The sequence below is a fragment of the Ranitomeya variabilis genome, chromosome 3 (genome assembly GCF_051348905.1).
Source record: "Ranitomeya variabilis isolate aRanVar5 chromosome 3, aRanVar5.hap1, whole genome shotgun sequence".
Classification (NCBI taxonomy): Eukaryota; Metazoa; Chordata; class Amphibia; order Anura; family Dendrobatidae; genus Ranitomeya; species Ranitomeya variabilis.
Window position 1 is genome coordinate 352,271,485 of NC_135234.1, and position 22,551 is coordinate 352,294,035.

The window sequence follows — 22,551 nt, forward strand, 5'->3', positions numbered from 1 at the left end:
GAAAAAAAAAGCAGCATGTTCATTCTTTGTGTGGAATCGCGGGGATTCCGCACACATAAGAATGCATTGATCCACTTACTTCACACATGTGGCTATGCCCACCATGCGGGAAGTAAGCAGATTATGTGCGGATGGTACCCAGGGTGGAGGAGAGTAGATTCTCCTCCAGGCCCTGGGTACCATATAATTGTTAAAAAAAAGAATAAAAATAAAAATCATGATATTCTCACCTTCCGGTGTCCCCCGGCAAGCTTCCCGCTCCTCACGACGCTCCAGTCCCAGTAATGCATTGCGAAAATGACCTGTGATGGCGTGCGGTCTCGTGAGACCATACGTCATCTGGGGTCATGCTGCCAAGCATTACTGGGGCCGGAGCATCGCGAGGAGCGGGAAACCTGCCAGGGGATGCTGGAAGGTGAGAATATCATGATTTTTTTATTATTATTATTTTTAACATTAGATCTTTTTACTATTGATGCTGCATAGGCAGCATCAATAGTAAAAAGTTGGTCACACTTGTCAAACACTCTGTTTGACAAGTGTGAGCAACCTGTCAATCAGTTTTCCAAGCGATGCTACAGATCACTTGGAAAATGCTAGCATTCTGCAAGCTAATTACGCTTGCAAAATGCTAGTGTTTAGCGGGAAAATGCATGCCAATTCCGCATGGGATATACCCATGGCAGGGAGTTCCGGAATTGCCGCGGAAATTTCCACGGCAATTCAGCAACGTAGCTTAATAAGAACTGTCCCTGAGCTGTGCAATGGCGTCAGTGTGCCAAGGGTGTCAGTCCTTTTAACATTTCTGATGAAGTAATGTGGCTAGCCAATCACAGTAATGCCACTACCAAGATGACTATGGCATGACAGTGACCGGCGTCCTTGCATGTTTATTGGCTGTTTAACAGGTGCCAAACCTGCGGGGCGGGGATTCGAGCATTCAATCCAAGCACCAGCCAATGCTTGACTAGTGACAAGCACATCCGAGCACCCAGATATCCAAGTATCACCGAGCAAGTTCACTCATCACTACTGAAGACTGAAAAATGGTTTGATGGCAATTAATCTATTTTATTCCATATTATGGATTTATTGTCTGTATTCATGTTTGTGAAAAAAAATGTCATAAGAGGTATATGCCAGGTCACTGGTCTAGTTTCAATATGTAACACTTAAAATATGCCGAACTGCTTGTACCACTACCTTCACTTCAGCCACTCCATGAAGAGATGACAGATTGCCATAAGGCCCTCAAACTTCATAACAAACTAAGTGGCAAATTTCACAATTAAATATTTAAAAGGACAACTCTGCAATTTCATGAGTCATTAAAAACGCTCCCGATGAATATTATTTTTCATTAAATGTGTGTATATGTGCATGTAGTGTGTGTGTGTGTATTAATATACTTTAAGTACTATATATAAGTATCCAGAGCTGTTCTGCTCATATTCTCAGTGACATCTCTGCAATTCTGACTGTCTGACTCACTATGCATGAGCTCTTTTACAATATAAGTCTATGGAGCCTCGTTCTGACGCTCCATAGGGTTTCATTGTAAAAGCAAATTCCGAGTTACAAAGAATGCAGCATGGCCTAAAAAGTGAACAAAAAGATTGGTTAAAAGCAGGGGTCCCGAAAGGGAACTTTAGGTGTGGACATTGCTCTTTTTGTTCCCTTTGTGTAACAGGGTGTACCATTAAGGTTGGATCGGTTTTGCATCAAATACAAGATTTTATTTCCTGCAAAACTAGGTACATTGTGTATGTGTTTTTTTTGCCCGTGTAAATTTTTTTACATCGGTAAAACTATTCGGCTTTTATTTGTCCGGTTTAGGGAACACTTTAACTCCATTCATTCGGGTAAAGGGGTTCCACGTTTGATTATCCATATGAGAGAATGTCACGGAGGGAATCCAGAAGCATTAAGATTTGTGGGCTTAGAGAAGATCACCTTACCGTCTCAGGGACTCAGGGAGGTCATCTTCACAGGCTTCTTCTCAGAAGAGAAGCGAGGTGGATTCTGCGCACACCCGCATTGGAAGCAACAGGTTTCAATGACAAAATCGATATGTCCGTATTTCTATGACATCCTTATCGTAAGTCTCAGTTTATGTTAATGTCTGTATTGTTCACTTTTTAATTATTTGTTATTTTCACTTTTGTATATATTTTTCACTTTAGTAGGTGGATAATTGGCATTCAGCCAGCAAGGTGAAGACGTCAGGGATTGGGGAGGGACTTTGCTGTCACAGGTATATGGACCTCGTCAATTCCTTGCATCTCTAGGACCCTTAGAAGCACAATTGTGCGAAACAGCCATCGTCCGTGTATCCCACACACTACTCCTCTGCTGAAGATGTTTTAATTGTTTGTATAAATTGTGGATTTTACTGGATGGTGAGTGTCACCCCCATTCTTTTCTTTGACATGGATTTCATCATCTATGTGCCTACACTTAAAAAGGACCTTATACACTAGCGTTAGTGTGAGTCGATTATCAGGACGCGTTTTCTTTGAAAGGCAAAATGTACTCCATGCCGCTGTGCATTATCATCATTATGTGTACTTTTATGTGATATCACTCTCTCAGTTTATCTGTTTGTACCTTGAAGGGCTTTATCTTATACAGGACTGGCTACTTTGGCTTGTATCTTTTGAGTATCCATCCTCAATACCGTGATTGCACACAATATAACTCTGTATTGATTTGTAGCCACACAAGGGAGTTTTATTATCACTTACCTACCTTTAGTATTTTATATGTCTGTTTTTATGCTTTCAATTAATTTGTTCCGCAATAAAGAATATCATTTTATTGATTTTGAGCTTTGCACATTTTTATATAGGTATTCTTGAATTTATTGGTGATTTTTTCCCCCATTATATATACGGTAGCTTCTTTATACTCATGTAGGCATTTTGACTTTAGAGACGGCAAGTCACTATTCAAAAAAAAGTGTAAAAAGCTATATTATTAATAACAGTGCATGGATAAGTAAATATATTAACATAATCATGCCTAATGTTTTAACAAGCTAAATCTACAGGATAATACAATTCTAGTTTCTACCCTCCAAAAAAGAAAAACCCACTGGCGTGCCAATGGTATGATTCTTGATTAGTCTTCACATATGAAATAAATTTTCTGTACAGATGGCTTGAATAAATTCCAGTCACAAGGGACCCACGTCATTAATCTGTTCATTTCCAAACCATCAGTACTTTACTGAATGGCACAACCACGCCTGAGGGTGGATCACTGTAACACAGAAAAGGAGAGGCAAATGACAAAAAGTTTGTAATTAAAAAAAAAATTCTGAAACCAAATCACACATGATTTATATTGTACCCTAGTGTTATGTATATACAAAATTAATTTATGTGAAACTCTATACAAAATGGTTAAATGTCATTGCAAAGACATATTGTCAGCACAAACATCAACTTTGTAGTAAGGTGCCAGAGATATAGAAATATTAAATCTTTCTATAATTTAAAAGTTAATGTGGCCATATGTATAGGGACGTATTGCAAGCACTTCAATGTACTGAGCTATACAACACTCTTAGAACTCTATTCATCCATAATATGCACTCTTTTCTAGCCATCTTAGGGTACGTTCACACAGGACTTTTTTGCTGCTTTTTTTTGCTGCTTTTTTTTATGCTAATTTTCAGCTGTTTATATGTGCGTTTTTGGTGCGTTTTTTGGGTGCGTTTTTTGTGCGTTTTTGGTGCGTTTTTTTTCATGCTTTTTTTTGTGGTATATGGTGAATCAAACATGTTTGATGACTACACCAAAGACACTCAGTTAGTACTCAAGCACGCAGGTATTTACCTACTACCTGGTCATTTAATTTGTTAGAAAAGGACACCTCACAATGGCTCTTCACACCTGACAATGGCTCACAATGGCTCTTCACACCTCACTACCAGGAACTCCCTCACAATAGATCACAATCAGGACACCTCACAATGGCTCTCCACACCTGACAATGGCTCACAATGGCTCTTCACACCTCACTACCAGGAACTCCCTCACAATAGATCACAATCAGGACACCTCACAATGGCTCTTCACACCTCACAATGGCTCACAATGGCTCTTCACACCTCACTAACCACACCCCTAAGCTCTTGGCTGTGAGATCCCTTCCTGCTGGCCATGATTTTCTGCACAAAAAAAGCAGCAAATAATGCTACATGCGTTTTTTCAGCGTTTTTGCAGCGTTTTTTTCATCACCCATTCAAGTCAATGGGTGAAAAAACGCTGCAAAAACGCAGCAAAAACGCTGAAAGAAGTGACATGCCCTATGTCCAAAAAAAGCAGCAAAGCAGAAAAAACTGATCAAACAAAAAACCAACGTGTGTGCATGAGATTTCTGAAATCTCATAGGCTTTACTGGTACTGTAAAAAGCAGCTGAAAATTAGCATAAAAAAAAGCAGCAAAAAAAAGCAGCAAAAAAGTCCTGTGTGAACGTACCCTTAGATAGGTATGATAAGAATAAAGCCGGATCCTTTTTATTCCCCAATATATATGAGGCCCTTGGACGCAGAGAGCGGCGAGTCAGAAGAATTAGGGTCCATCCATGAGGTTCACCTTAACACGGTTGGCTGGCTAAAGGTACCGTCACATTAAGCGACGCTGCAGCGATAGTGACAGCGATGCCGATCGCTGCAGCGTCGCTGTTTGGTCGCTGGAGAGCTGTCACACAGACCGCTCTCCAGCGACCAACGATGCCGAGGTCCCCGGGTAACCAGGGTAAGCATCGGGTTGCTAAGCGCAGGGCCGCGCTTAGTAACCCGATGTTTACCCTGGTTACCAGCGTAAAAGTTAAAAAAACAAACAGCACATACTCACCAGCGCGTCCCCCAGCCTCTGCTTCCTGACACTGACTGAGCTCCGGCCCTAACAGCACAGCGGTGACGTCACCGCTGTGCTTTCACTTTCACTTTAGGGCCGGCGCTCAGTCAGTGTCAGGAAGCAGAGGCTGGGGGACGCGCTGGTGAGTATGTGCTGTTTGTTTTTTTAACTTTTACGCTGGTAACCAGGGTAAACATCGGGTTACTAAGCGCGGCCCTGCGCTTAGTAACCCGATGTTTACCCTGGTTACCAGTGTAAAATATCGCTGGTATGGTTGCTTTTGCTGTCAAACACGGCGATACACGGCGACCTAGCGACCAAATAATGTGCAGACCTTCTAGCAGCGACCAGCAATTTCACAGCGGGATTCTGATCGCTGCTGCGTGTCAAATACAGCGATATCGCTCCCTAGGACGCTGCAACGTCACAGATCGCTGGCGACGTTGCTTAGTGTGACGGTACCTTTACACATTTTTAGATAAAAAAGTGTTTACTACTCACATAAAAATATATAAACATATATACAGTAACGTTTGCCATGATACATTTGAAAAAGTACATCTTTATTCATAATCCTATACAACAGGCATACAGGTGCAAAAAATAAAAACAAGAAAACTCCTGGACAGATCAGGTGGGCAATGATACAACCAAGCAGGGGCAGGCATCAATGAAATCGGAACACTCAGAATAAGCGATACACAAAGCTAGTTATAAAATGCTAGATTATAAAGATACACATGTGTGTGTATACTAGAGTGCCCCCATTAACAATATATAAAGGATTCTGCCATACTAAATATTTATTGGGGAGTATATTTATTGACAGGATGATTTCTTCTTTCCCTTATACATTTTTTATGGGGGCACTCTAGTATACACACATGTGTATCTTTATAATCTAGCTATGTGTATCGCTTATTCCGAGTATTCCCATTTCATTGATGTCTGCCCCTGTTTGGTTGAATCATTGCCCACCTGATCTGTCCAGAAGTTTTCTTGTTTTTATTATTTGCACTTTTTTGCCGGCTTTGTATTGTATTATGAATAAAGATGTACTTTTTCAAACGTATCATGGCAAACGTTATTGTCTATTATGAATAGTTACTTTTTGGAATATTAATTTCTCCGTTGTATTCATGCATTTCACATAAAAATATGATGTACTTAGTAATGTCAGTAGAATTGATGTATTTATTAATTGCTACGTGCTGGTGCATTTTGTTAGTGTGTGTGTGCCTCTGTACAAGGTTGTACTAGCCCACCATAAAGCACGAGGATCCTCTAGTGGAACCAAGCTATGACCCAATACTGTAGTGGGCCCCAAAGGTAAGATAAAGAACAACCCCAGCTGGAGTTGACTTTTGAGCCAATCATTTGCCTCTAGCGCTAGAGACAAGTGACTTGCCTCAAGGCAAATCCAACAAAATGTTTATCAACAGGCCAACATTTTTCTGGATTAAAAAGGTCCAGAAAGTGGTTAAAAAAACATTCCGGCTTAGTCATTCCAAGAGGTGTTAGGCAGAAAGATGGCATTAAAAGGCAAAGTGGAAGGACTGAAGATGACAATCATTTCCGTATGGCACAATATGTTAGTGCAGGTAAGTATATATTTTTTTACATATGTTTATTATTGAGTTTGGAGAGACCTCAGAGAATACTGAATGTACATTTGATTCTCATTGAATAAAGTTAATGCAAACTGAATTTCCTTTCTTTCATGGGTTGATTTACAGATTTATCAATGATACATGGCACATAGCTGGGATGTTTAACATGTGTAAATTAGTGAATATTACAACTCTGCTTATAGTATTAACGCTTGCGAGGACAATATTTTAGCAATTGAAAAGGATTTAAAGTACTGTACTCACCTGCCTATAAAACTAAGGTATGAAATGATTCAGCACAAACTTTTTGATCTATTAAAAAGAAACCTCTTCTATTTAGCAAAATAGACTTATCTGCTATTGTTTCTAATAAAGTTCTCCTAAATTAGAAGTACACATTCACTGCTAATGAAAACTCACAGATGTCATGATATTTAGGTGTCTATATTTTGCTGTGGTATGATAGACTGTTCCTGCACTGTCATTATGTAGCGCCCCCACTGCTGCAGGGCCGAGGGGTACCCGGTACCGGGCCTCTGAGTCTCTGCTCTGTAGTTGTCACGGTGGCTAGACCCGGTCCGTGACCCTGCTGAGGGGCGCCCAATGAAAGGTGTGGATGGTGGTGGTAGTGCGGTGCAGTGCTGGTCACAGTAAATAACGAGGACACCAGGTTGCAGTCTCTTTACCTCTTTACTGAAGGCTTCAGGATCCTCAGTCCGGAATACGGTCAACCAGGCTGCGCAAGTCCGGCCGGTCCGATGGCATCTCCAGAGTCCCCTTTGCAGGTGGAAATCTGTGCCTACCTTCTAGCGCTTGTGTGTTGTGGTCCTCCCCTGCTGTGCTCACGGGATAGTCCCCACAACTGTTGTGTCTGTTTCTCGTGTTCCCTCACAACTCGATTCTGATGTTCTTCTTCGTCCCCCAGATGATATGGCTAGGACGCACCCGTATGACGGGTAGGCTCGGAGCTCTTCCTGGACCCTAGTGTCGCCCTTCTCCTGTTGTTGCCCCCTGTGTCTTCGTAGGTGATTTGTGTGAGACAGCCCGCCTATAGCTGACTGTCCTGCCGTAGGTTTGAAGTATTGCCTGGAGCCTGATACTTCCTCGGCGTTCTGGCCACTGGCTACGCGCCTCAGTAGGATGTTGCCTCGTCTTACAGCACGACTCCTACTGGTATTTCTCCTTGTTGCGTTGATCTCGTTTCTCACTCAGCACAATATACCTCGCTTCTTGTCCTATCTAGTGCAGGCGCGGTCCCGTAACGTTCTCTCTGCTCGCTAGGCCTCTGTCAGGATCCCACCCCTGACAGGGACCCCCCTGAGTCTCTCCCCACAACACCCTCTGCCACAGGGTGTTGCCTGTTCGATCCCCAGTCAGCTTCTGACTAACTTCCTGCCTAACCCCCAGTTTTGCCAGATTGTGAGGAGTGGCCTAATACATAGCACCCTTAGCTCCCCCTGGAGGCCAGACTGTGAAGTGTATTGGTGTCTGTGATACCTGGTCAGGTGAACTCCTTCAGTGCCATCAGACGTACCATAGCCCCCTTAGCGGCGGAGCATCAGTACTGCAACGACCAGGACTCTGGGGCGCTGCACTCCCCCCCAGTTAAATCCAGTACTCCTGGACTGGGAAGAAAACAACAATACATGTCAGCAAAAAGACATACAATTTTGAAAATGCAGTAACAATAAGTAAATTTGAACAGAGCTTCCCTTTATGGGAGGTGAGGACACTTGAACGTTACAAACATGGTTACATACTTTAAATAGCATATTATAAATAACTTTTCTTACCCAACCGGGTATTCTACTAAGTGCAAATTTCTGAACAATAATTTAACATTGCCTTTAAGGACGTACCTGCTGAATCCACTAAAGACCCTCTTATAAAACATTATAAGGCTAATCAACTTTTCTTCATTTTCCATCTTTACATCTGCAGGACCGCCTGTCTATCTGCCCCAGGCCTACTGCCTCTCGTTCTGTTACAGGACCGCCCCTTTCAGCCCGGGCCTACTGCCTTTCTGCTACTATACACAGTATAGAACATATCATCCATCTCTCAGTTCAGGATCACCGAGCCATCTCTGTATGGCTCCTAAGAGGACTCACCGACTAACCCCGTACGGGTCCACTTCCTGCCCTCATTCTCTGACACATCATTAAACATTTCTTACTATCAACTGTCTGACTACATACAACTTTACATGCAAGCATTATCACTATTTCTCTTAAGGCATCATTATACTTTAAGTGCTATGGGTGAACGTTCCCTTTAAGAAGGAACCAAGTCTCTATGAGGTAGTGCAACTTCTCAAGCTGCAAGTCCGTACGCAGCAAGGACTCCGGTACTGCTTCCAGGAACAGTTTCTTCGCAAAGAGTCCTTTCTTTTATAAAACCAGTAGAGGGCACCTTTAAGAAGGTGCAAACTATTTACAAGGAGTTTGTAATCATGCAGTGTTCATGATCCAGCAGTTCTTTCAACCATAATAAAACAGGAACAAAAACAAAAAGCAGAAGAAGGGATCCCGGATAAACAAAGGGATCCCTTTAAGAGTTACCCTGGTCGGGTCATAGCAGCAAGAGGACAAACAGTTAACTATTTACATGCGATGAAGCATTCTTGCTTACTCAGTTTCTGGCTGGACAGGAGGCGGCCCCCTATCTGTGGCTGATGTGGTGTCAGTGTCAAGGGTTGGTCTCTCGGGTGCAGTCAGGTCACCCGGGGTCTGGATTCGAAGGCTAACCCTGGCTGCAAGCTCGGTAGCCGCAACAAGGCGTACAGTGGCGATAGTAACAAGATCTGTCAAGCCCGGACCGGTCATGGTCGGGGCAACAGGTGACACCCCCTCAGGCCCACATCGCTGGACGTTCCGAGCGCACCATCCTTGCGCACTCTGGTGGCGGGTGTAGGTCACCTGATCCCCCTTTGCAATAGTGGGTCACCATATTGGTTGCAGCAGGGAGTCTTCACGTTATAACTGGTAACGAAGACGTCAGTCGGTAGTCCCGGTTCCTGTATGGAGCCCCAACCCCGCTTTGGGTGAAAGGCCAGCACAGTTCCCCGCTTTACCACGTCTTTCCTGCCGCACGCAGGCTTCGGGCGTTGTACTTTTGGCGCATTAGTTTGTTCTGTGTCTTTTCGGTTTTTCCAATGTAGGATCAGGCATTGTTTATATTGTTCCCAGGTGAGCACAGCAAGGGTGAAGCCTTCCTCTCGAGCTCCTTCTGGCCCGGTCCAGGGGGTGTCCCACTGGAGGATCACCCCTTCTGGGCTCACGTCTATGGGTTCCCCCATCGTGGTCGGTAGTGGAGGTACCAGCTTCCCCATCGTGTCGGGGGTGAGCACCACCAGCCCCGCCGAGAGGAGAGTTATTGTTGGGGGGAGGAGCAGTCACGGGAGCGGGATCGGTCAGGGGAGCAGGATCGGTCGGGGGAGCAGAATCGGCCGGGGGAGTAGGGGCGCCTTCCATACCTGCGCCTGATGTGATTCCACCGATGTCGATCCGTTCCACTGACAAGGACACTGGAATCGGCTGCAGCCCGGACCGCAACTCCTCCAAGGTGGCCTCTCGATGTGGCTCTGCTCTCCATGGCTCCGCACCTGCTGGCTCCGTGGTCGGAATAGGTAGGCTCGGCTCCGCCGCCAGTGGCTCCAAGGAGTTCAGATCCTTCAGCTGCAGCGGATGCGGGTTCGCCTCTGGTGGGTGAAGGCAAGCCGGGATCACTTCACCGTCGCTCGGGCACTTGCTGATCGTCATCGCTGTCCGGCATTCGGCGGCAACGCATGCACCTGGCTCCGCCATTTCTCCAAGGTCGAATTCCCTCTTCACCTCGTTCCCGCCGTTGCAAATCAGGGGGCGGTTCTCCTCTGCTGCTGGGCAGGTCGTTGTCTCGCAGCAGAAGTCGGAGGGGGTGGTCGCTACTTTTGGCGCCGCTTTGGTAGTCTCCTCCCATGGCACGCCGTTCTTCTTCTTCCTCTGCGCTCCTTGTGGCGCTGCAATGGCGGCGGCTTTTGGCGGCAAGTGGCAACACACAGTCCTTGCAATAAGTCACAGTCCAAGTACAATAAATCACAGTTCCAAGGCACACATGACCTGATTCTTCAGGCTTAAGTAGATCCTGTTCGTGACGCCAAGTTGTAGCGCCCCCACTGCTGCAGGGCCGAGGGGTACCCGGTACCGGGCCTCTGAGTCTCTGCTCTGGGGTTGTCACGGTGGCTAGACCTGGTCCGTGACCCTGCTGAGGGGCGCCCAATGAAAGGTGTGGATGGTGGTGGTAGTGCGGTGCAGTGCTGGTCACAGTAAATAACGAGGACACCAGGTTGCAGTCTCTTTACCTCTTTACTGAAGGCTTCAGGATCCTCAGTCCGGAATACGGTCAACCAGGCTGCGCAAGTCCGGCCGGTCCGATGGCACCTCCAGAGTTCCCTTTGCAGGTGGAAATCTGTGCCTACCTTCTAGCGCTTGTGTGTTGTGGTCCTCCCCTGCTGTGCTCACGGGATAGTCCCCACAACTGTTGTGTCTGTTTCTCGTGTTCCCTCACAACTCGATTCTGATGTTCTTCTTCGTCCCCCAGATGATATGGCTAGGACGCACCCGTATGACGGGTAAGCTCGGAGCTCTTCCTGGACCCTAGTGTCGCCCTTCTCCTGTTGTTGCCCCCTGTGTCTTCGTAGGTGATTTGTGTGAGACAGCCCGCCTATAGCTGACTGTCCTGCCGTAGGTTTGAAGTATTGCCTGGAGCCTGATACTTCCTCGGCGTTCCAGCCACCGGCTACGCGCCTCAGTAGGATGTTGCCTCGTCTTACAGCACGACTCCTACTGGTATTTCTCCTTGTTGCGTTGATCTCGTTTCTCACTCAGCACAATATACCTCGCTTCTTGTCCTTTCTTAGGGCACCGCCGCTATCTAGTGCAGGCGCGGTCCCGTAACGTTCTCTCTGTTCGCTAGGCCTCTGTCAGGATCCCACCCCTGACAGGGACCCCCCTGAGTCTCTCCCCGCAACACCCTCTGCCACAGGGTGTTGCCTGTTCGATCCCCAGTCAGCTTCTGACTAACTTCCTGCCTAACCCCCAGTTTTACCAGATTGTGAGGAGTGGCCTAATACATAGCACCCTTAGCTCCCCCTGGAGGCCAGACTGTGAAGTGTATTGGTGTCTGTGATACCTGGTCAGGTGAACTCCTTCAGTGCCATCAGACGTACCATAGCCCCCCTTAGCGGCGGAGCATCAGTACTGCAACGACCAGGACTCTGGGGCGCTGCAATTACACAGTGCATAGCAGGGGCACGTTCGTGAGACGACCCCCTTTAATATCTTGGTACTGGTCTCCAGCAGAGAAAGAGGTATTTCTCTCTCTTTAGGTTTCTGTAAAACAATTGTCAGGGCACTTTAAAAACAAGTTATGTACTAACAATGTGGTTTAAAGGGTTCCTTGGGTTTAATCTTCAGCTTAATAGCGTTCTGAACATGCCTGACTCCAGCACTTTGAACCCCGCCACTGAGAGGAAATTAACTTTATTCCTCCTGGCAGCATTCAGGTTTCAGTCACAGGGGAGGTGCCAGTGCAGGCTCGGTCACCGCTCTGTGCACAGAGCACAGCAGCTGTAACCCCTCCCCCAGCACTGACTGACAGCTTACTGAGCATTAGTCTGCTGTCAGTCAGTGCCAGGGACGTGGTTACAGTCACCACTCTCTATACATTGAGCAGTGACTGAATCCGCTTCGGCACCTTCCCTGTTACTGAAGCCCAAAGGTTGCTGGGTGGAATAATGTTAATTTCCTCCTTGCAGCGAGGCTCTAAGTGCCGGCGCCCAGCAAGTTCAGAATGTAATTAACCTACAGATTAATAGCGTTTTTTTACGTGACTGGTTTCCTTTAAAATATCTTTACCATGCTACCAAGCAGGTATTGCCTAAAAACATCTGTGGCCAATAATGACAGGTAAATATATGGAATGGTGACAACATAAAATGGTGAGTCAGTAACCATAATAAATTTATAAACTTACATTATGATTTACTTTTTGTATTTGCCAACAGAAAGATACTACTTGGTAATGCATTCTAACCTACTATATAATTGTCTAAGGGTCACTTCCGTCTGTCTGTCTGTCTGTCACAGATATTCATTGGTCGCAGCCTCTGTCTGTCATGGAAATCCAAGTCGCTGATTGGTCGCGGCAAAACGGCCACGGCTAATCAGCGACGGGCACAGTCCAGCAGCAAAATGGCCGCTCCTTCCTCCCCGCAGTCAGTGCCCGGCGCCCGCTCCATACTCCCGAGTCCCCTCCAGTCAGCGCTCACACAGGGTTAATGGCAGCGGTAACAGACTGCGTTATGCCACGGGTAATGCACTCCGTTACCGCTGCTATTAACCCTGTGTGTCCCCAACTTTTTACTATTGATGTTGCCTATGCAGCATCAATAGTAAAAAAAAAATGTAATGTTAAAAATAAAAAAAAAAAACAAAAAAACCTGCTATTCTCACCCTCCGTAGTCTGCCGAGCCGCACGCGGCTGCCGCCATCTTCCGTCCCCAGAGATGCATTGCGAAATTACCCAGAAGACTTAGCGGTCTCGCAAGACCGCTAAGTCTTCTGGGTAATTTTGCAATGCATACTGGGAACGGAAGATGGCAGCAGCCGCGTGCCATTGCCAGAGCTTCAGTGGATCCCGATGGGTGAGTATATCACTATTTTTTATTTTAATTATTTTTTTTAACAGGAATATGGTGCCCACACTGCTAAATACTGCGTGGGCTGTGTGATATACTGCGTGGGCTGTGCTATATACTACATGGGCAGTGTGATATACTACGTGGGCTGTGTGATATACTACATGGGCAGTGTGATATACTGCATGGGCTGTGCTATATACTACATGGGCAGTGTGATATACTGCGTGATATACTGTGTGGGCTGTGCTATATACTACATGGGCAGTGTCATATACTGCGTGGGCTGTGTGATATACTGCAGGGGCTGTGCTATATACTACATGGGCAGTGTGATATACTGCGTGGGCTGTGTGATACACTGCGGGGGCTGTGCTATATACTACATGGGCAGTGTGATATACTGCGTGGGCAGTGCTATATACAGTTAGGTCCATATATATTTGGACAGACAACATTTTTCTCATTTTGGTTATAGACATTACCACAATGAATTTTAAACAAAACAATTCAGATGCAGTTGAAGTTCAGACTTTCAGCTTTCATTTGAGGGTATCCACATTAAAATTGGATGAAGGGTTTAGGAGTTTCAGCTCCTTAACATGTGCCACCCTGTTTTTAAAGGGACCAAAAGTAATTGGACAGATTCAATAATTTTAAATAAAATGTTCATTTCTAGTACTTGGTTGAAAACACTTTGTTGGCAATGACTGCCTGAAGTCTTGAACTCATGGACATCACCAGACGCTGTGTTTCCTCCTTTTTGATGCTCTGCCAGGCCTTCAATGCGGTGGTTTTCAGTTGCTGTTTGTTTGTGGGCCTTTCTGTCTGAAGTTTAGTCTTTAACAAGTGAAATGCATGCTCAATTGGGTTGAGATCAGGTGACTGACTTGGCCATTCAAGAATATTCCACTTCTTTGCTTTAATAGACTCCTGGGTTGCTTTGGCTTCATGTTTTGGGTCATTGTCCATCTGTAGTATGAAACGACGACCAATCAGTTTTGCTGCATTTGGCTGGATCTGAGCACACAGTATGGCTCTGAATACCTCAGAATTCATTTGGCTGCTTCTGTCCTGTGTCACATCATCAATAAACACTAGTGACCCAGTGCCACTGGCAGCCATGCATGCCCAAGCCATCACACTGCCTCCGCCGTGTTTTACAGATGATGTGGTATGCTTTGGATCATGAGCTGTACCAAGCCTTCGCCATACTTTTCTCTTTCCATCATTCTGGTAGAGGTTGATCTTGGTTTCATCTGTCCAAAGAATGTTCTTCCAGAACTGTGCTGGCTTTTTTAGATGTTTTTTAGCAAAGTCCAGTCTAGCCTTTTTATTCTTGACACTTATGAGTGGCTTGCACCGTGCAGTGAACCCTCTGTATTTACTTTCATGCAGTCTTCTCTTTATGATAGATTTGGATATTGATACGCCGACCTCCGGGAGAGTGTTGGTCACTTGGTTGGCTGTTGTGAAGGGGTTTCTCTTCACCATGGAGATTATTCTGCGATCATCCACCACTGTTGTCTTCCGTGGGCGCCCAGGTCTTTTTGCATTGATGAGATCACCAGTGCTTTCTTTCCTTCTCAGGATGTACCAAACTGTACATTTTGCCACTCTTAATATTGTAGCAATTTCTCGGATGGTTTTTTTCTCTGTTTTCACAGCTTAAGAATGGCTTGTTTCACCTTCATGGAGAGCACTTTTGACCGTATGTTTACTTCATAGGAAAACCTTCCAAATGCAAGCACCACACCTCAAATCAACTCCAGGCCTTTTATCTGCTTAGTTGAGAATGACATAATGAAGGGATTGCCCACACCTGTCCATGAAATAGCCTTGGAGTCAATTGTCCAATTACTTTTGGTCCCTTTAAAAAACAGGGTGGCACAGGTTAAGGAGCTGAAACTCCTAAACTCTTCATCCAATTTTAATATGGATACCCTCAAATGAAAGCTAAAAGTCTGAACTTCAACTGCATCTGAATTGTTTTGTTTAAAATTAAATTGTGGTAATGTCTATAACCAAAATGAGAAAAATGTTGTCTCTGTCCAAATATATATGGACCTAACTGTACTACATGGGCAGTGTGATATACTGCATGGGGAGTGTGATATACTGCGGGGGCTGTGCTATATACTACATGGGCAGTGTGATATACTGCGTGGGCTGTGTGATATACTGTGGGGGCTGTGCTATATACTACATGGGCAGTGTGATATACTGCGAGGGCTGTGTGATATACTGCGGGGGCTGTGCTATATACTACATGGGCAGTGTGATATACTTATAACAAATAGAGAGATTCGTAGTCAGCTCACCAGTAACCACCGCAGGTGCACGAACTCCGTTGCAGGAAGACGAATGTTCATCACCAGGGAAAAAAAAAAAAAAGTTGAGTTCCAGCTCCTTAAAATATAAATCTTTACTGATATCCAAAAAATAGTAAAACCACATGTGAAAGGTGACAAGCTCCCTCCGGTGGGTGCCCTACAGCGGGAGAGGCTATACGGCAACGCGTTTCGATCAAACGATCTTTATCAAAGCCATACTACAATCTGGTTGTGTTCCTCTATATGGAGGAACTCACCCAACCAGATTCCTAGAATAAATCACATGACAATTTGTAAGGTCCTAACATAAAACCATTAACCTATATCAATACAATATAAAATATAAAATATTCACTTCCTATTCAGCAATAATGTAACATAGTTTCATTTCGTTTATTTAATCCCGTCGGGAATCGAGTATTTAGATGGAAAATCCAGTATGCTTCTCGCGTGAGGAGCCGCCTCCTGGCGTCTCCACCGCGAGGAGATATATTAACCTGTTCAATTCCCTGAACCTGGAAACATGTAGTACTCCTAGCATGGTGAGTAACAAAGTGTTTAGATGCTGCCGATATATTTCTATTGCCGCTCTGCGTATTACCTATATCGTACAAATGTTCACGGATGCGTGTTTTTAGTTTCCTAGTCGTACATCCCACATAGGACAAATCGCACTCTCCACAGTTAATTTTGTATACTATATTGCTAGAATTACAGTTAATATATTGCTTGGTGTAAAATTTGATTGTTCCCTCCGCATTATGGAAGGTTTTAGCTACAACAGCATGTTTACAAGTGCTGCAATTGTTGATGCCACATCTGAAAAACCCAGGATAATTTAGCCATGTTTTTGTACATTTTGTCACCTCCGATCGAAACATACTGGGGGCTATTTTGTTACCAAAAGTTGGCGCTCTTCTTGACACCACATTTATACCATACTTTAGTATATCATACAATTGTTGATCTTCATGAAGAATGGGCAAATGTCTATAGATAATATCTTTAATTTTAGAGAATTGAGGACTATATTGGAAACATATGTACGGTTTATTCTTCCTTTCTAAATCAATACTTTTTTGTGTTGTAATCATCTCTTTACGATCTTTTCCTTCTACAATCCTTTTTGCCCAATTAATTGTCCATTGGGGGTATTTGCGATTTTTTAATTTACTTGCTACCTGCTCAAATTCTCCCTGCAAATCCCCCTCACGATTACAATTTCGCTTAATCCTAGTGAACTCGCCTACTGGGATTGCTTTGATTGTATGCTTACTATGGCTGCTACTCGCATGTAGGATGGTATTGCCTCTCACTGGTTTGTGATGTGTTCTAGTGATAATATTATGATCCGTATATCCTGTAAGTTCCAAATCCAGGAAAGAGATATTTGTATTATCATACTTATATGTAAATTTAATATCATATTCATTGTTATTAAGATAATCCATGAAGTGTGGTATGGCAGACACATCCCCCTCCCATATAATGAGGGTATCATCTATGTATCTGCCATACCACACCACACGGTCCAAAAACGGATTGACCACAGAAAAAACAAACTCCATCTCCCAGAAGGCCATAACCAAATTTGCAAGGGAGGGTGAATATTTAGCACCCATAGCCACTCCCGTTTGTTGCAAGTAAAACTGGCCATCAAAGGAGAAAAAATTACTTGTCAACAAAAATTGTATTACCATCAGCAAATACTCAATCAAATCCATGGAATAGTTGCTAAATTTCACAAGATGGTATTGTATCGCTCGTATTGCCAGATTATGAGGAATGCAGGTATACAGGGATATGACATCGCAGCATAGCCAAGAATAATTGGCCTGCCATATCCTGTTATCCAAACTGCGTAATACCTCTTTGGAATCTCTAATATATCCTGGAGTTCTTTTCACAAGGGGCTGAAGAAGTGAATCAACCCATTGGCATAGTTTTTCATTACATGAGCCAATTCCGGATACTATGGGTCGCATAGGGGGAATACCCTCTTTCTTATGTAATTTGGGTACCCCATATAAAATGGGGAGAATTGGGTTTTCCACTGTGAGATATTCTATTTGTTTTTTAGTTAATACCCCTAAGTTTTGACCCTCCAAAATAATCAAATCTCTCTTTTTTATGATTTCCCGGGATGGATTTTGTTTTTATTTTTTGTACGTATTTTGGTCAGATAATAGCTCTAACATTTTACTATGGTAATCTGCTGTGTTTAGTACTACAACAACCCCTCCTTTATCTGACATTTTAATAGTAAGATCTGTCATTTCTTTGAGTTCTTTTATTGCAGTCTGAAGTCTTTTAGGTATATTTCTCTGACTATTATTATCATTGATTTTCTTATCATTATATAGCCGTCTCAATTCCCTCTCTACACTATCCTGGAAACTGTCCATACATTCTGATCTGGTCTGAACTGGATAATAGTATGGATTTTTTGTATTAAAGTCCTGAGAAAAATTAACCCGTTCTGAATCTAGCAATACTTCAGAGCTAAGATCTTGCAATGTAATCAATGACACTTGTTCTTTAAAGTCCATATATGAAAATTCATTGTCTACTCTGTGCGACGCAACAGTTTCCTCCTGGTTTTGTTCCTCTTCAGGGTTTTCCCCATGTCGGAAATATTTTTTGATAGTCAAATTCCGTATAAATGTATTTGTATCCATAATGGCTGTAAATAGATCAAAGTCCTGATCCGGAACGAAATTCAGACCTAAGGATAAAACTTGAGTTTGATCAGATGTCAAAAGTTTAGATGATAGATTCAACACATTAGTATATTCATTTATTTCTTGTGCACTTTTTTGTTGCGCGTAATCATCCCCCCTTTGTCTGTGCTTCCCCCCCCCCCCCCGCCTCTTGCGTTTTTTGCCTGCCAGTGATCATTCCTTGGGGCACATGCCCTGTTCTCATTGAGGGAAACATCTGAGGCACTACCTTGATTATCCGACGAATCTGGGTCTGAAGAAGTGAAGTATACGTGCGGTTTGGTTACTTTCTTTTTATAGCTTTTGCGCCTTTGATGAGACTGACTCTGCTTTAATATAGATTTGGGGGTTTTATTCTCATTAGTCCAATTACCCCAGTCATAAACCTTATTGGTATGGTAATCATTGGAATCTCTTGTAAATTTCCTTTTTTTGCGCTCCATGATTTGTTCCTCCAGAGCTGCAACTCTTTCATTAATTTTTACCATCAGCGCATCATATTGTAAATCTGTTTTATATTCCACCAACAAGGAGTTCACTTCATCCAACTCCTGCTGAATATTTTTTAATTTTTCATCCTCATATTTAATAATAAGTTTCATCAGGTTATATGAGCAATTACTTAAAACAGAATTCCATTCCTCAGTAAACTCCACTGAATATACAGTCATGGGCAGTTTTTTAATCCGCAGGCCTCTCGGGATCATGTCTTTGGCCACGTAATTGTTTAATGTGGTCTGATCCCACCACACTTTTGTTTCCTGCATCATAAGTGTCTCCATTTTACTCAAATTTTCATTGAGAATTACTGTGTTTGTATCACCGTCTTGTTGAATGGAAAACACCTGTGCAGCTTTACGTAGTCTGTCTCTAGACAGATCCGTAGCCATGCTGCTATAAGAAGTGAATAATAGCCCTCTAGCCTTGGGCACCTCTTGCAGGTTAAATATAAATACAATTGAAAAGTCAATTTTCCGGGAGCATCATTGGGAGCACGGCAGTCCAGCAATATAAATATAACAAATAGAGAGATTCGTAGTCAGCTCACCAGTAACCACCGCAGGTGCACGGAACTCCGTTGCAGGAAGACGAATGTTCATCAGGGAAAAAAAAAAAGTTGAGTTCCAGCTCCTTAAAATATAAATCTTTAATTTATTTAATATAATAAATTAATTTATTTAATTTAAATCTGACCAAAATACGTACAAAAAATTAAAACAAAATCCATCCCGGGAAATCATAAAAAAGAGAGATTTGATTATTTTGGAGGGTCAAAACTTAGGGGTATTAACTAAAAAACAAATAGAATATCTCACAGTGGAAAACCCAATTCTCCCCATTATATATGGGGTACCCAAATTACATAAGAAAGAGGGTATTCCCCCTATGCGACCCATAGTATCCGGAATTGGCTCATGTAATGAAAAACTATGCCAATGGGTTGATTCACTTCTTCAGCCCCTTGTGAAAAGAACCCCAGGATATATTAGAGATTCCAAAGAGGTATTACGCAGTTTGGATAACAGGATATGGCAGGCCAATTATTCTTGGCTATGCTGCGATGTCATATCCCTGTATACCTGCATTCCTCATAATCTGGCAATACGAGCGATACAATACCATCTTGTGAAATTTAGCAACTATTCCATGGATTTGATTGAGTATTTGCTGATGGTAATACAATTTTTGTTGACAAGTAATTTTTTCTCCTTTGATGGCCAGTTTTACTTGCAACAAACAGGAGTGGCTATGGGTGCTAAATATTCACCCTCCCTTGCAAATTTGGTTATGGCCTTCTGGGAGATGGAGTTTGTTTTTTCTGTGGTCAATCCCTTTTTGGACCGTGTGGTGTGGTATGGCAGATACATAGATGATACCCTCATTATATGGGAGGGGGATGTGTCTGCCATACCACACTTCATGGATTATCTTAATAATGAATATGATATTAAATTTACATATAAGTATGATAGTACAAATATCTCTTTAATGGATTTGGAACTTACAGGATATACGGATCATAATATTATCACTAGAACACATCACAAACCAGTGAGAGGCAATACCATCCTACATGCGAGTAGCAGCAATAGTAAGCATACAATCAAAGCAATCCCAGTAGGCGAGTTCACTAGGATTTAAGGTACCTTCACACTAAGCGACTTTACAACGATAACGATAACGATCCGTGACGTTGCAGCGTCCTGGATAGCGATATCGTTGTGTTTGACACGCAGCAGCGATCTGGATCCTGCTGTGATATCGCTGGTTGTTGCTGAAAGTTCAGAACTTTATTTGGTCGTCAGATCGGCGTGTATCGTCGTGTTTGACAGCAAAAGCAACGATGCCAGCGATGTTTTACAATGGTAACCAGGGTAAATATCGGGTTATTAAGCACAGGGCCGCGCTTAGTAACCCGATATTTACCCTGGTTACCATTGTAAAAGTAAAAAAAAAACAATACATACTCACCCTCTGATGTCTGTCACGTCCCCCGGCGTCCGCGCTGCTGCTCAGAGCTTCCTGCATTGAGTGTGTCAGTGCCGGCCGGAAAGCAAAGCACAGCGGTGACGTCACCGCTGTGCTGTAGGGCCGGCACTTACACAGTGCAGGGAAGCGGACGCCGGGGGATGCGAATGTAAGTATGCAGTGTTTGTTTTTTTACATTTAACAATTGTAACCAAGGTAAACATCGGGTTACTAAGTGCGGCCCTGCGCTTAGCAACCCGATGTTTACCCTGGTTACCCGGGGACTTCGGCATCGTTGGTCGCTGGAGAGCTGTCTGTGTGACAGCTCTCCGGCGACCACACAGCGACGCTGCAGCGATCGGCATCGTTGTCGATATCGCTGCAGCGTCGCTTAGTGTGAAGGTATCTTAAGCGAAATTGTAATCGTGAGGGGGATTTGCAGGAAGAATTTGAGCAGGTAGCAAGTAAATTAAAAAAATCGCAAATACCCGCAATGGACAATTAATGGGGCAAAAAGGATTGTAGAAGGAAAAGATCGTAAAGAGATGATTACAACACAAAAAAGTATTGATTTAGAAAGGAAGAATAAACCGTACATATGTTTCCAATATAGTCCTCAATTCTCTAAAATTAAAGATATTATCTATAGACATATGCCCATTCTTCATGAAGATCAACAATTGTATGATATACTAAAGTATGGTATAAATGTGGTGTCAAGAAGAGCCCCAACTATTGGTAACAAAATAGCCCCCAGTATGTTTCGATCGGAGGTGACAAAATGTACAAAAACATGGCTAAATTATCCTGGGTTTTTCAGATGTGGCATCAACAATTGCAGCACTTGTAAACATGCTGTTGTAGCTAAAACCTTCCATAATGCGGAGGGAACAATCAAATTTTACACCAAGCAATATATTAACTGTAATTCTAGCAATATAGTATACAAAATTAACTGTGGAGAGTGCGATTTGTCCTATGTGGGATGTACGACTAGGAAACTAAAAACACGCATCCGTGAACATTTGTACGATATAGGTAATACGCAGAGCGGCAATAGAAATATATCGGCAGCATCTAAACACTTTGTTACTCACCATGCTAGGAGTACTACATGTTTCCAAGTTCAGGGAATTGAACAGGTTAATATATCTCCTCGCGGTGGAGACGCCAGGAGGCGGCTCCTCACGCGAGAAGCATACTGGATTTTCCATCTAAATACTCGATTCCCGACGGGATTAAATAAACGAAATGAAACTATGTTACGTTATTGCTGAATAGGAAGTGAATATTTTATATTTTATATTGTATTGATATAGGTTAATGGTTTTATGTTAGGACCTTACAAATTGTCATGTGATTTATTCTAGGAATCTGGTTGGGTGCGTTCCTCCATATAGAGGAACACAACCAGATTGTAGTATGGCTTTGATAAAGATCGTTTGATCGAAACGCGTTGCCGTATAGCCTCTCCCGCTGTAGGGCACCCACCGGAGGGAGCTTGTCACCTTTCACATGTGGTTTTACTATTTTTTGGATATCATTAAAGATTTATATTTTAAGGAGCTGGAACTCAACTTTTTTTTTTTTTCCCAGTGTGATATACTGCATGGGCTGTGTGATATAATGTGGGGGCTGTGCTATATACTACATGGGCAGTATGATATACTGCGTGGGCTGTGTGATATACTGCGGGGCTGTGTCATATACTGCGGGGGCTGTGCTATATACTACATGGGCAGTGTTGTATACTGCATGGGCTGTGTGATATACTGCAGGGGCTGTGCTATATACTACATGGGCAGTGTTATATACTACTGTATGTGGGCTGTGTGATATACTGTGGGGGCTGTGCTATATAGTACATGGGCAGTGTT

At 43.4% G+C, this 22,551-nt stretch overlaps 1 protein-coding gene across 1 annotated transcript in view; it reads right to left on the minus strand.

Moving 5' to 3' along the window:
* Nucleotides 1–1,914: 1,914 nt before the first annotated feature.
* The window catches only part of LOC143817695 (uncharacterized), a 164,823-nt gene continuing 144,186 nt past the window's right edge, over nucleotides 1,915–22,551 (minus strand). Inside the window, exon 11 of the mRNA XM_077299184.1 lies at nucleotides 1,915–3,261. Coding sequence (XP_077155299.1) covers nucleotides 3,204–3,261 — 58 coding nt within the window. The 3' untranslated portion in view covers nucleotides 1,915–3,203. The remainder of the gene's footprint in view (nucleotides 3,262–22,551) is intronic.